Source organism: Erinaceus europaeus, chromosome 4 (assembly GCF_950295315.1).
Source record: "Erinaceus europaeus chromosome 4, mEriEur2.1, whole genome shotgun sequence".
Lineage (NCBI taxonomy): Eukaryota > Metazoa > Chordata > Mammalia > Eulipotyphla > Erinaceidae > Erinaceus > Erinaceus europaeus.
The window spans coordinates 22041824-22057005 of NC_080165.1; the positions used below are offsets into that span (position 1 = coordinate 22041824).

Consider the following 15182-nt stretch of genomic DNA (forward strand, 5'->3'; position numbering starts at 1 on the left):
GAGGGAAAAGAAAAACAAATCAGGGGGTGGGGCAGTGGTGTACAAATTACCATGTGTAAAGACCTGGGCTCCAACCCCTGGTCCTTACCTGCAGGGGGGGAAGCTTCACAACTGGTAGAGCAGGCTGCAGGTATCTCTCTCTCTTTCTCCCCCTCCTCCCTTTCTTTTTTTATTTATTTATTTATTTTTTTTTCCCTCCTCCCTTTCTATTTTATTTGATAGGACAGAGAGAACTGATTGAGAGGAGAGGGAGAAATAGAGAGGGAGAAAGACAGACACACTCGCAGGTCAGTAATAGGGGCTCAATCTTGGATCCTTGTGCACTGTAATGGGTGCACTCAAAAAGGTGCAGCACTGCCCAGTCCCCCTTACTCCCCTGCTTCTCTGCCTCTATAATAATAAAACACAAAAAGGAGGGGGGAAAACTGACCACCAGGAGTGGCGGATTCATAGTGTAGGCACCAAGCCCCAGCAATAACCATGGTGGTAATACAAAAATAAATGAATAAATCAGATAGAGGGAAAGAACTATAGTATTCCAAAGATTGTCCTTAGTAGTTATACGATACGAGAATCCGGCATGAAGCCCAGCCAGTCTATCTTGGCGTTACACTCGATCGCACTCTGTCATTTCACGAACATCTCATAAAAACTGCAGCAAAGGTGGGCGCGAGGAATAACATCATTGCAAGACTGGCCAGCTCCTCATGGGGCGCGAGTACTTCCACACTATGATCATCATCTCTGGCATTATGCTATTCCACTGCAGAATACTGTGCCCCAGTATGGTTCCGTAGCCCCCATGTCCACTTGGTCAATTCCAAATTATATTCCTCCATGAGGATAATTTCTGGAACCATCTGTTCCACCCTGGTTCCATGGCTGCCAGTTCTTAGCAACATCACCCCGCCAGATATTCGTCAGGATGCGGCATCATCTAAGTTCATTTCCCACGTCTACGCTCGACCAGACCTGCCAATATACGCGGATATCTTCTCCCACCCTGTCCAACGCTTGATGTCTCGTCACCCAATCTGGTCCCCTATGTCTACACTGAACTTCTCTGTTCCAGACTCTTGGAAACAGAGTTGGCAGTCAGCTGAGGTAAAGAACAGACACCTCATCACAGACCCCTGCAAGCGTCAACCCGGCTTTGACCTAGCACGTTATGATTGGGCCCTCCTCAATCGCTATCGAATAGGCCATGGCCGGTGCGCCGCTATGTTCCATCGCTGGGGAGCCAGAGACGACCCAAACTGCCCCTGCGGCTACAGACAGACTATGACCCACATAGTCAATGACTGCCACCTCTCCAGATTCAAAGGAGGTCTCGAAACTTTACATCAGGCTCAACCTGACGCTGTTGACTGGCTACGGAAGAATGGCAAACGCTAGAAGAAGAAGTAGTTATAAAAAATATGAGACAGTAGTCTGGGAGGTGGCGCAGTAGATAAAGCACTGGACTCTTGTCAAGCATGAGGTCCTGAGTTCAATCCCTGGCAGCACATGTACCAGAGTGATGTTTGGTTCTTTCTCTCTCTCTTTCTTCCTATCACTCTCATTGATAAATAAAAAAATATATTTTAAAAACATGAGATACACACTCAAATTCCTGGCTCCCGGTGGTGATATGGAAAACCATCTTCCTCTTCTCACTATACTCAAATGCAGTCAAGAATCCTGGTTCCTATAAGAAACACAAATAGAAAGGTTACAAAGGGCAGAAGATGATGATTTGAATTTCAATACTGCTCAAAATTATATATCTAATTATTAAGATATATGTCAAGTACTTGATACAAGCTACAACAATATATGCCAAGTACTTAATACAAGCTCATTCATCTTTGCAGGTGCCACATGGTCATAGTTAAGAGCAAAGGCACTGGGGCTCTAAGGTGGGAGTAGATAGCATAGTGGTTATGCAAACAGACTGTCATACTCCAAAGTCCCAGGTTCAATCCCCCACACCAGCATACACCACAGCTGAGCAGTACTCTGGGAAGAAAAAAAAAAATCAAAGCTTTGGAACCACCCTAAGTTCAAAACAGGTCTCATATTTATTAGTTGTATGATGTAGAGCAATATAGCTAATTTTGCTATATGAATTTCAACTTCCTTTTTTGGATCAAGTGGAGGATAATGTTTCTCTATAGGGTAGCTGTAAATCTATGTATAACATAGATTTGCGAGGAGTATAACTCAGTGGTAGATCATAAGCTGGGTTAGATCTCTGGCCCCAAACAAATCAAAATGGGCCAGGTGCTGGTGCACCTGGTTGATCGAATATATTACAATGTGCAAGGACCTGGGTTCAAGCCCCCTGTCTCCACCTGCAGGCGGAAAGCTTTATGAGCAGCAAAGCAGTACTGCAGATGTGTCTCTCTCTACATATACCTCCCTTCTCAATTTCTCTCTTTAGCCAATAAATAGTAAATAAAGATATTTAAATGATAAACCAGGTAAAAATATTAAATAAGATATATGCCATAAATCATAAAGTCCTTTTACTAATATGCTGGGAAATTGTGCAGAGTACAATAAAACAACAAGGGCAACAAAAGGCAATAAATAAATAAATACTAAAAAAAAAAAAAAAGATAAGTTCCTGCTTCCCTACACCTTAGTCTTTGTTAAAAGATAAGTTCTTTTTCCCCATGAATCACCCAGGACCTTCCAGATAACGACTGATTACCATGACAAATAAAATAATAATAATAATAAATAGGAAAGATACATCCCCCAATACTCAGTTGGCTAAGGCACCAAACCTCTTTTTCTATAAAAAATTCAAATCAGATGCCCTGCTAACCACGAGAAGCAGATTGTTTGTGTTTCTTCCACAAGAATCCCGGAAAAAACCGTCTGGACCCCTACACATCCTGACATCACCCACTAGATGGCACGATTACAGTGGCACACCCCCCTCCCCCGAAACCCTAGGTGTCACCTGACGCGATCTGAAGAACCTGATTCACAGACTCCAAGGACAGAACTTTTTTTACTGCCTGTCTGCCTTTCCATTTTGGCGGTTCCAGCTCACTCTCTACAGAAAAGCAGAATTCCAGCGGCTGACCTTCCTCATGCAGCATTTCATCCCCTGCCATTTCTCCCCCTAGTCGCCTACTTTGGACTGAGACTTCTATCGGACTTGCTGGTATACCCTTTGGACACTTTAGACAATTTTACAGCAGCTTCCTTCCCTTCACATTGCTGGTTTTTCATAGACTGACCCTGAGTAGTTCATAGACTTTACAGACTGTTGCCCTGGCCATTAGATAAAAGGAAAGGGGGAGATGCTGGGAAATTTGTGCAGATGCAGTCACATCTGCCATGTTGTCCCCTCAGGCTACTGCTAGTTCCTGCGAGAGTTGGGACATTCTCGGAGTGCCTGTTCCGCCAGGTTGTGCCCTCAGGGCATTGTCTATTTCCCCGCGATATTTGGAGTGCTTTGGTTACTCCTCCCCCTCCCATTCTCATGAGAGTTAGTGCTATGGTTACTCCTCCCCCTTCCCATTCTCGTGAAAGCTACTCCTATAAAAGCCCTTCTTCTTCCGCACCTCTCTCTCTTACCGGCACTTCACCTCTCTTGCCGGCGCTTCACTTTGGTGTTTAGACGCAGGAAAGGTTACTGTGTGAGGCAGCCATTTTCGCTACCTCCACGTGACCCAACCTGCTTCTCTCGCACCCAACTCTGAGGTGCCAGCGCAAATAAAGATTTGTGTTCCCTCTTCGCCCCGGACCTCTTCTCTCCTCCGCGGCGCTGAATGACACTAATATTTATTTTATCCAACAGCATCATGTTTCCCAAGCTCTAGAGGTTGTAATAATACAGAAACTGTAGGGGTAAATAGCAAAATGGTTATACAAAGAGACTCTTATGCCTGAGGCTCCAAAGTCCTAGATTCAATCCTCGACATGACCATAAGCCAGAATTAAGCAGTGCTCTGGTAAACAAAACAAACAACCAAACCCATAGAAATTCCAGTTTTCTCCCCACAACGATGGACATCTAATCTTTGACAAAGGTGTCCAGACTATTAAATGGGGAAAGAAGAATTTCTTCAACAAATGATGTTGGTAAAGATGGGTTGAAATGTATAGAAGAATGAAACTGAGCCACTATATTTCACCAAACACAAAAGTTAATTCCAAGGAGATCAAGGGCTTGGATGTTAGACCAGAAATTATCAAATATTTAGAGGAAAATATTGGCAGAACTCTTTTCCGTCTAAATTTTAAAGGCATCTTCAATGATATGAATCCAATTACAAAGAAGACTAAAACAAAAATAAACCAAAGGGACTACATCAAATTATAAAGCTTTCTGTACAGCAAAAGAAACCACCTCCCAAAAAAGAAGTAACACATACAAACTATTGTATTTACTGTTGACTATAAAACATTAATCCCCCCCAAAAATTAAACCCCCAATTAAAAAAAAAAAAGAGGAAGAAACCACCACCCAAACAAAGAGAACTCCCACAGAGTGGGAGATGATTTTTACATGCCATGTATCAGACAAAAAACTAACAACCAAAATATGTAAAGCGCTCACCAAACTCAGCAACAAGAAAACCAATGACTCCATCCAAAAATGGGGAAAGGATATGAACAGAATCTTCATCACAGAATAGATCCAAAAGGTTAACAAACATATGAAAAAGTGCTTTAAGTTGGGGAGCGCAGAGAGGACAGAAAAAAAAAAGTGCTTTAAGTCATTGATTGTCAGAGAAATGCAAATAAAGACAACAATGAAATACCACTTTACTCCTGTGAAAATGACATAAAAAGTAAAAAAGTAGCAGCAACAAATGCTGGAGAAGTTGTCCGGACAAAGGAACCGTCCTGCACTGCTGGTGGGAATGTCAATTGGTCCATCTGCTGTGGAGAGCAGTCTGGAGAACTCTCAGAAGGCTAGAAGTGGATCTACCCTATGACCCTGCAATTCCTCTCCTTGGGATATACCCTCAGGAACCAAACATATCCATCCAAAAAGATCTGTGTATACCTATGTTCATAGCAGCATAATTTGTAATAGTCAAAACCTGGGAGCAACCCAAGTGTCCAACAACAACAGATGAGTGGCTGAGAAAGTTGTGATATATATATATACAATGGAATACCACTCAGCTATTAAAAATGGTGAATTCACCTTCTTCACCCCATCTTAGATGGAGCTTGAAGGAATCATGTTAAGTGAGATCAGTCAGAAGGATGAATATGGGATGATATCATTCATAGGCAGAAGTTGAAAAACAAGATCAGAAGGGAAAACACTAAGCAGAACTTGGACTGGAGTTGGTGTACTGCACCAAAGTAAAAGACTCTGGGGGGGGGGCAGTTCAGATCCTAGAACAGGATGGCAGAGAAGGACCTAGTGGGGGTTGAATTGTTATGTGGAAAGCTGGGACATGTTATGCATATATAAACTGTTGTATTTTACTGTCGACTGGTAATCATTAATCCCCCAATAAATAAATTATAAAAATAAATTCCAGTTTTCAATATTCATGAGACATATTTTTGTTTTCATTTTAACTTTATTTTTTGCTATTATAATAAATCATTTAATTGTGTATAAATATACTGTATTGCTATGTAAATACAAGTACTAATTATGCAACTGTAGTATATTATTCAAATCTTTTAGAAACTTGTTGTGAATACCTTCAATGACCAATCATATGAGGTAGTTACTATTTTAGTTTTATACTTGGGGAGACACAGACTTGGAGAAATGCCTGGATAGGGTCTTTATTACTGGTTAATCAATTTACTTTTTAAATTTTTTTAAAAATTTACTTATTATTGGATAGAGACAGAGAGAAATTGAGAGGGGGAGGGGAGATAGAATGGGAGAGAGACAGAGAGACATCTGCAGCCTTGCTTCACCACTCATGAAGCTTTCCCCCTGCAGGTGGGGACCAGGGGCTTGAACCCAGGCCCTTGTGTACCACAATATGAGCGCTTTACCAGGTGCGCCACCACCTGGCCCCATCAATTTACTTTCATACATAGAGTAATATCTTTTTAAAATATTTTGTTGGGGGGCTAGTTGGTGGTACACCTGGTTAAGCACACACTACAGTGTAAAAGGATCAATGTTCAAGCCTCTGATTCCCACCTGCAGAGGGAAAGCTTCATGAGTGGTGAAGCAGGGCTGCAAGTATCCGTCTCTCTGACTCTCTACCTCCCCCCTCAATTGCTCTCTATCTCTATTCAATAATAAATAAATTAAAATGTTAAAAAAAAGAAAATTAAGAAGTTATTTTGTTGTTTTTTAATATGATAGATACACTGCTTATTTGCTGAATATAATCTATAGATGGAGTAGTGAGAATAGGCTCTGGTGTTACCTAATGTATTTCCCTTTTTGTTGTTTTGTACCATAAAGCTTAACAGTGTTTCTCAAACTTTGAAAAGCTTGAAAGGAATTGAGGGAGAGGAAGAGGGCCCAAGTGGGGAGAACAGCAATAGTATACCAGACTGGGGTGCCTGAGATCCCAGCTTCAATCTCTGGCACCACCATGTGCTAGAGCTGAGCAGCACTCTGGCCTCTTGATCTCATTCTATCTTATAGGAAAATAAATTTTAAAGTTGTTTGGAAAAAAAAAGGCCCAGGTATACTTCACTGAACCTGGGCCTGTGTGTTCATTATTATTATTATTTTCTTCCAAAGTACTGCTCAGCTCTGGCTTATGGTGGTACAGGGGACTGAACCTGGGAATTTGGAGTCTCAGGCATGAGAGTCTCTTTGCATAACCATTATGCTGTCTACCCCTGCCCGAACATTCTTTATTAGCCACTGCATGTGATTCTGATTCATACCATTATCTAGAACTGCTGTACTATGAAATTAACTTCCTCTCTGTCTCTCCCTCTAACTTTTAATCTCTTTCTAAGAATAAACAGTTTTAGCTAAGCGAGGATAAGACTTTGGGTGCATGAGTGGGTGCTTGGAAAGGAGAGGGGTTCTTTACTTTGGTAATGTTACTAATAAAAAAGAAGAAGAATGTCTAGAAACTAAAAAGTAGTAATTTTCCAAACTGGGAACTGCTCTAGGACTTCCTTATACACCCTGGTACTTGTGGAACTGAACTGTGGGCATAGTTTTGAATGTGCTCAGAAATTAAAGCACATGAACTATCAATAGATTCACAGCAGTTCAACTGGGTCCTTTCTAACTTCAGGATCACACTGCAATTTGCATCACTCTTGTGCTTCAATTATCTCTAGAAAAGGAAACCAAATAAATAGCTACTGGAGAAGAGAGTTTCTAGAACTCTGGGAATGAGGCCCTTACACATTACATGTAGAAATGGAGAGGCTTGTTCTTCTACACAGGATACTTAGTGTGACTACCTTTCTGCATACTCCTACCCCCAAAATAGTTGTTTTCAGTAGCCCCCAGAAGTTCTGCACAAAAGTTTGGGTTAGAAACATATGTTTTTGTTTTTGTTTTTTATTTTTATTTATTTATTTATTTATTTTCCCTTTTTTGTTGCCCTTGTTGTTTTAACATTGTTGTGGTTATTAATGTCGTTGTTGTTGGATAGGACAGAGAGAAATGGAGAGAGGAGGGGAAGACAGAGAGGAGAAGAGAAAGACAGACACCTGCAGACCTGCTTCACCGCTTGTGAAGCGACTCCCCTGCAGGTGGGGAGCCGGGGGCTCGAACTGGGATCCTTATGCAGGTCCTGGCGATTTGCGCCACGTGCGCTTAACCCGCTGCGCCACCGCCCGACTCCCAGAAACATATGTTTTAAGGCCCAGGAGGTGGCTCAGTGGTAGAGTTCTGGACTTACAGGTGTGAGGTCCCAAGTTCAGTTCTATAGACATCACACATACCCGAGTGATACTCTGGTTCCCCCCATACCCCCCCCCCTTTCCTATCTCTCTCTTTGTCTCATAAAATAAATAAGGTATACCTTAAAAAACAAAGACATGCTTGTGTTTAAACTCCTCGTTAGTCTTTCATAGTCTGTGAGTCCAGTTATAACTGGTTAATTTAACTGCTTCTGTGAACATATTCTTGGTTATAATTAACTCAACTGCACACAAGTAGATACGAACACTACTAGTCTTTTCCTAACCCAACATGTGTTACTTTATAGCCTATACTAGGAGAGCCACTTCATTGGTGCTGAATGTTTTACAATAGCCATAGGTCCAATATTTGAGGAGACAAAATTAGGAAGGTAGAAAACAAAAATGAAAAGGGGGAAGGCTGAGAAACAGAAAAGGAGGGTAATATAAAGGAAAACAAAAAGACTAGTTAGGGTAAAAATATTTTTTTTTCAGAGTGTCTCGGGTCTTGTAAAGTATACCTCAGTCATTCAGAAATTGTTTTGAAACTAAAGAGATAAAAAGTTAACATGGGAGGGGCTAGGTGGTGGTGCACCTGGCTGAGAGCACATTATAAAAGTTAATGTGGGAAGAATATTATGTAGTGATCTACAGGAACTCAAAATTCCCACAGTAGTGTCTAGTATTTATAATGAGAAAGGTTACATTCATTATTCACAAAGTTTTTTTTTTTGGGGGGGGGCTTGGTGCCTGCACTATGAATCCACTGCTCCTGGAGGCTTCCCCCCCCCTTTTGTTGTCCTTGTTGCTATTGTTGTTGGATAGGACAGAGAGAAATGGGGAGAGGAGGGGAAGACAGAGAGGGGGAGAGAAAGATAGACACCTGCAGACCTGCTTCACCGCCTGTGAAGTAACACCCCTGTAGGTGGGGAGCCAGGGGCTGGAACCGGGATCCTTATACTAGTCTTTGCACTCCACACCTTGTGCGCTAAACCCGCTGCACTATCGCCCAGCCTCCCCACCCCCCCCCCACCTTTTTGTCTTTGTATGACTAGAGCACTTCTCAGCTCTGGCTCATGGTGGGCCTGGGGTTTGAACCTGGGACCTTGGAATCTCAGGTATGCAAGTCTTTTGCATAACCACTAGGCTGTTTCCCCAGCCCAACCAAGGTCTTTTTAAGGTAGAACAACAAAGATTTTCTTACAATAAGCTTGTTGGCTGCCTCCTTAATCTTGTCCACTTTTGCTTCTGAGAGCCCTTTGACATTACACAGGGCTCTTCTTGTTGTCATTTGTATCCCTTTGACAGTACAGATTCCTACTGATTTCAGTTTCTTAATGTCAGCAACATTCTGTAAATAAGAAAATAAGGGCAGCAGACTGATAAAAATGCCTGCCAGAAAAGCTCCTATACTATGTCATGCACTTCTGTGTCCATTTCTACCACGATGCCAATTTTATTCAAGCAGCCAGGTGGAACCCGCCCACCATGTAGCCAAATGTTCTGGAAATATCTGAGTAGAACATACTCAGCATGCTGCCAAATGTTCTGACTGTGCCCTGATTTCCCAAGAATGTTAGTGAGTGATGGAAATGAAACAAGGAATTCAAAATCAAAGTCTATTGACAGAAAAACTAACAAATTTGTCCCACATTCACCTCCTCAGTTCAGCTCCTTTCTTACACTTCATTATACTTTCATTTCACTTACACCTCATACTTAGAACTTCATTACCAGTATGCTCTTATTTTTTTCCTTCTACTCTTGAAGAATGCAAATAACTACATTGCAAAAAGCACCAAAAATTTCTCTTGCTTCAATTTTCTAAATCCAACTAGAAGAGGTTATATGTGAGGGCTTCAAAAGATAATACCAAAAAAAAAAAAAAAGATAATACCAAGAAGTTTCACGAGCAACTGATTGCTGCTGAAATTTATCTAGTTTGTTACTCAAAATGTGGATTACTGCCAACTCACTTACACTGATCACGTGGCATAGAACTGAATTTTCTGTTGATGAAGATAACAGATGCAGATAGTTCTGAACACCTGCAATGGGACCAGTGGTTTCTCAACCAGTTGGGTTAATTTTGCCTCCCAGGAACACCTGACAATGTCTGGAAACATTTCTGGATATTACAATCAGAAGAGAGGTAGTAGCATGCAATAAGGCTTTAGGAGCCAGGTATGCTGATACAAACCCTAAAATGCAAAGGACAAACCCCCACAAAAAAGAATTATCCAGTCTCAAAGTCAGTAGGGTCAAGGCTGAGAAACCCTAACTTAGATGTTGCAAAAATACTTACAATTCCGTGTTTTTGTAACAGATCAATGTCTTGAAACAAAGATTCCTAAAAGGTTGGGAAAAGAAAATAATGGAGTTTTGATACTTCATATCCAACTGTTTCACACTTTTTTAAAATATTTATTTTATTTATTTATTCCCTTTTGTTGCCCTTGTTGTTTTATTGTTGTAGTTATTATTGCTGTTGTTGTTGTTGTTGGATAGGACAGAGAGAAATGGAGAGAGGAGGGGAAGACAGAGAGGAGGAGAGAAAGATAGACACCTGCAGACCTGCTTCACCGCCTGTGAAGCGACTCCCCTGCAGGTGGGGAGTCGGGGTTTGAACCGGGATCCTTATGCTGGTCCTTGTGCTTTGCGCCACCTGCGCTTAACCAGCTGCGCTACAGCCCAACTCCCTGTTTCACACTTTTTAAAGTTAGTTCCTATAAACAGAAGCTAACAACTTCATTTTTGTGGGATCACTGAATGTCTGTATACTATCTTTCAACAAACTAGCCATACCTCATCCTCTTGGAATCCTGATTCCTCCAGTACAACTTGGTCCTCTTTCATAATGAAAGATGAGTGGCAGAAAAATGATCAGTTCTATGAAAGTAAGAAATATTATTTAAGAAATGACCATAGATCATATGGAACATCTTTTGACCAGTGATTTCCTTGATTTCATTTCAAAGACACTAAGGATAGTAAGATAAACATTTAGTTTGGAAGGACTAAGCTGAGCTATCTATTTTTTTCTGTTGGGCATTTGGCTTTTTGTTGTAGGTGTGGGTGGAAGGTGGGGAACTAAAATGTATTTATTTATTGAGGAGAGACAAAGTCCTAAGTGCTACAAAGGACATAGGAAGATTAATATGAGGTCAAAGATTTTTTTTCTTCTAACCAGAGCACTAATCAGCTCTGGCTTATGGTGGTGTGGGGAATTGAATTTGGGACTTATAGCCTCAGGCATAAGTCTGTGTTTGCATAATCATTATGCTATCTACCCCTGCCCAAGGTAAAAGTTTTTAGTGTATTGTTAACATGTAAGTTAAATAACAAACTACAGTTATTTCCTCAAAACTGCTTTTTTAAATATTTATTTATTCATTTTCCCTTTGTTTTTGCCCTTGTTTTATTGTTATAGTTATTACTGTTTTTTTTTTTTTTTTTTTTTTATGTCTTCGTTGTTGGATAAGACAGAGAGAAATGGAAAGAGGAGGGGAGACAGAGGGGGGGAAAGAAAGATAAACACCTGCAGACCTGCTTCACTGCTTGCGAAGCAACTCCCCTGCAGGTGGGGAGCCAAGGGCTTGAACCAGGATCCTTACGCCGGTTCTTGTGCTTTGTGCCACCTGCACTTAACCACTGGGCTACCGCCTGACTCCCAACTGCTCACTTTTTTAAAAATCTTTTTTTGGGGGGACTTTGTTAGGAAGTGAACCACCTGGAATGGAATTAGAGAATACTATGAAAGGAAAGGTCTCCTGGAGCTCCACTTCCCTAGAGACCCACCCTACTAGGGAAAGAGAGAGGCAGGCTGGGAGTATGGATCGACCAGTCAACGCCCATGTTCAGCGGGGAAGCAATTACAGAAGCCAGACCTTCCACCTTCTGCAACCCACAATGACCTTGGGTTCATACTCCCAGAGGGATAGAGAATGGGAAAGCTATCAGGGGAGGGGATGGGATATAGAGATCTGGTGGTGGGAACTGTGTGGAGTTGTACCCTTCCTATCCTACAATTTCGTTAATGTCTCCTTTTTTAAATAAATAAATAAATAACCATGAAGGATGATAGAGGACCTAGTGGGGGTTGTATTGTTATATGGTAAACTGGGGAATGTTATGCATGGACAAACTATTGTATTTACTGTTGAATGTAAAACATTAATTCCCCAATAAAGAAATTTAAAAAAATAATTTAACAAATCATTTTTTTGATTTCCTGTTGCAGTTAATCATCTATCTGTCTGATAACATCATTATTGCCTTGGAACGCCACTTAGAATTACAGATTGTTGGGCCAGGTGGTTGCACACCTGGTTGAGTGCACATGTTACAGTGTGCAAGGACCCAGGTTCGAGCCCCTGGTCCCAGAGGGAAAGCTTCATGAGTGGTGAGGCAGGGCTGCAGGTGTCTCTCTCTTTCCCCCTCTATCACCCCCTTCCCTCTCAATTTCTGGCTGTTTCTATTCAATAAATAAATAAATAGATTTTATTTAAAAAAAAAAAGAATTGCAGATTGCTATTGAGCTTTCACATTTGTGTTAACACCCAAAGAACTTTGACCTCATATTATTCTTCCTGTATCCTTGGTAGCACTTAGAACTTATGTCTCTAGGGGCCAGATGGTAGTGCACCTGGTCCAGCACACATGTTACAATGTGCAAGGACCTGGGTTTGAGTCCCTGCTCTCCACTTGCAGGGGGGAAGGCTTTTCAGGTGATGAAGCAGGGCTGCAGGTGTCTGTCTCTCTCCCTCTCTATCTCCTCCTCCCCTCTCAATTTCTCTCTCTCTACATCCAAAAATTAAAGATAAAATTTTTTAAAAAACAGCACTTAGGTCTCTCCTCAATAAATAAATACATTATTAGTTTCCCACACATGATGAATGCCTACTGCTTGCTAGTTAGTTATGAGTAGGCTGTCTCATATTTTTATGCTTCATAAAACAACAGATGGATTTTGCTTTGTAATATCATTTTCATTGTTGTTTTTTTTTTAAAGCTTTATACTTCTTTTTTGTTAATTAATTTTGGGTAGAGACAGAATTTGACATGGGGAGACAGAAGGAGAGAGACACCTGAAGAATTGCTTCACCACTTGTGAAGCTCCCCTGTTGCAAGTGAGGACCGGGGACTTGAACCTGGGTCCTTGCACACTATGTGTGCTCTCGACCAGGCGCACCACCGCCTGGCCCCTCAGTTTCATGATTTGTAAGACTTAAAACTAAATGGTGGATTTATAGCATAGTGACATTACAGTCAATTAGCAGACAACCTTTTACCGTTGAGCAGTTTTTCAAGATCCTCGGGATCTATGAAACACTATAGATTCTGTACAATAAAATGTGGTGGTGGGATTAAATGCATTTTACTGGTCTACTTTTTTTTTTTGGTAGGAAAAACATGGTTTTGTACATGGGATAAACAATATAAATTCAAAACTTACAAATAAGGGTTAGCTTTATCATGCATGTCTAAAAAGTTCTAAATGGGGTTGGGGAGACAATATAATGGTTATGCAAAAGACTTTCATGCTTGAGGTCCCAAGGTCCCAGGTTCAACCCCCAGCATCACCATAATCCAGAGCTGAATGGTGCTCTGGTTAATTAATATTAACATCCAGGAGTCCGGCGGTAGCGCAGCGGGTTAAGCACAGGTGGCGGAGCAAACCCCACCTGCAGGGGAGTCGCTTCACAGGCGGTGAAGCAGGTCAGCAGGTGTCTGTCTTTCTCTCCCCCTCTCTGTCTTTCCCTTCTCTCTCCATTTCTCTCTGTCCTATCCAACAACAACGACATTAATAACAACAATAAAGCAACAAGGGAAACAAAAAGGAATAAATAAAAATAAAATTTTATAAAAAAATTAATATCCAGTCAAAACTAACAGGTATTCTCCCTTGAAATGTTATCTGTCTCCTCCTTTAATACTAAAATTGAGGGCTGGAGGCCAGCAGGAGAATAAATGGCATGGCAGAACCATGCCTCCTTCCCTTTTAAAATAATTTCTATTAATGATTTCATATTTATTTACAAGATTATAAGATAATAGGGGTATAATTACACACCGTTCCCACCACCAGAGATCTGTGTCCCCATTCCCTCCTGTGGAAACTGCAGTGGTTCTCCCAAGGTCACAGGTATGGGTCGACTCTCTCTCTCATATATATAATTTATTTTCCCCATTCTTTAGATTTTATTATTATAATAATTTTAAAATTATTATTTATTTATTTATTTCACCAGAGTACTGGTCAGTTCTGGCTTATGGTGGTGCCGGGTATTAAACCTAGAACTTTGGAGGCTCCGGCACGAGAGTCTTTTTCTTTTTGCCTCCAGGGTTATTGCTGGGGCTCAGTGCCTGCACTACAAATCCACTGCGCCTGTGGCCATTTTTCCCCCCGATTTTTTGGCTAGGACAGAGAGACATCGAGCGAGGAGGGGAGACAGGGAGACCGAGAGACACCTGTAGCCCTGCTTCACCGCTTGTGGAGTTCCCCCACCCCCTCCCGCAGGTGGGGACCCGCGGCTCGAACCCGGGTCCTTGTGTGTGGTCATACGTGCACTTAGCCGAGCGCGCCACCACCAGGCCCCTTTTTTATTTACTATATGTTTCTTTTATTTCCCCACCAGAGCAATGCTCAGCTCTGGCTTACGGTGGTGCTGGGGCTTGCAACCGCTGCCGCCCCCAGCCCGCCCGGCACCCTCACTAGTGACACCCGGGGACGCGGTGACCGAGGCCCCCAGAAGCCCGGCCCTCAGCGCTGAGCGGACCCGCCGCCTCAAGTCCCTCAGGCGGGCGGCAGACAGACTCCCGCAGCCGGCGCCTCAGGCCCCCTCAGCTCTGGCTCGGCTGGAAGAAGCGTGCGGGAGCCCCGGGGTGATGCGGGTCCCCTCGGGCCGGCGCGGAACCCACTGGCCTGGCCGTGCCCCGCGGGGCTTCCCCTCAGCGTCTGCTCTCTTTTGCTGGGTTCTCCGCACAAGTCCCGTCCATACCCACCCTCTCCCCTGGGTTTTGCACGATCGACCCGTCGCCGGGACCCGCGCCGCCGGTTTCCGATTCCTCAGGGATTCGGACTCGGAATTCGAACGCAGACACTGAAGCTCCCCGAGTCGCGGGCTGCCAGACTGAAGGCTCGCGCCCAACCGCGGTATTTCAGTCAAGGTGGGCGTGGCCGTCTGCTGGTGGGCGGGGCTAGGGGCTGAACCGGGTCCGCCTGGTGGTGGGCGGGGCCGTCTGCTGGTGGGCGGGGCTTGAGGGGAAGTTAGAAGGGAGCAAGAGAAGGGATTCATACCTTGGATCCCAGAAGTCCCAAGTGCAGTACCCAGCAATGCAATATGTCAGAGCTGGGCAGTGATCTGGGGTCT

At 42.7% G+C, this 15182-nt stretch overlaps 1 protein-coding gene across 3 annotated transcripts in view; it reads right to left on the reverse strand.

The window, feature by feature from the left end:
* The window catches only part of DMC1 (DNA meiotic recombinase 1), a 63899-nt gene extending 48931 nt beyond the window's left edge, over window positions 1-14968 (reverse strand). For 2 of the 3 annotated variants that reach the window (XM_060188972.1, XM_007519313.3), the window contains exons 1-5: window positions 14815-14968; window positions 10615-10698; window positions 10115-10159; window positions 9014-9160; window positions 1605-1687 (exon numbers count right to left, since the gene is read on the reverse strand). In XM_060188972.1, coding sequence (XP_060044955.1) covers window positions 1605-1687; window positions 9014-9160; window positions 10115-10159; window positions 10615-10665 — 326 coding nt within the window. In that variant the 5' untranslated portion in view covers window positions 10666-10698; window positions 14815-14968. Of the gene's footprint in view, window positions 1-1604; window positions 1688-9013; window positions 9161-10114; window positions 10160-10614; window positions 10699-14730 lie in introns of all 3 variants that reach the window. The other variant, XM_060188971.1, reaches the window with a different exon arrangement.
* Between the last annotated feature and the right edge of the window lie 214 nt (window positions 14969-15182).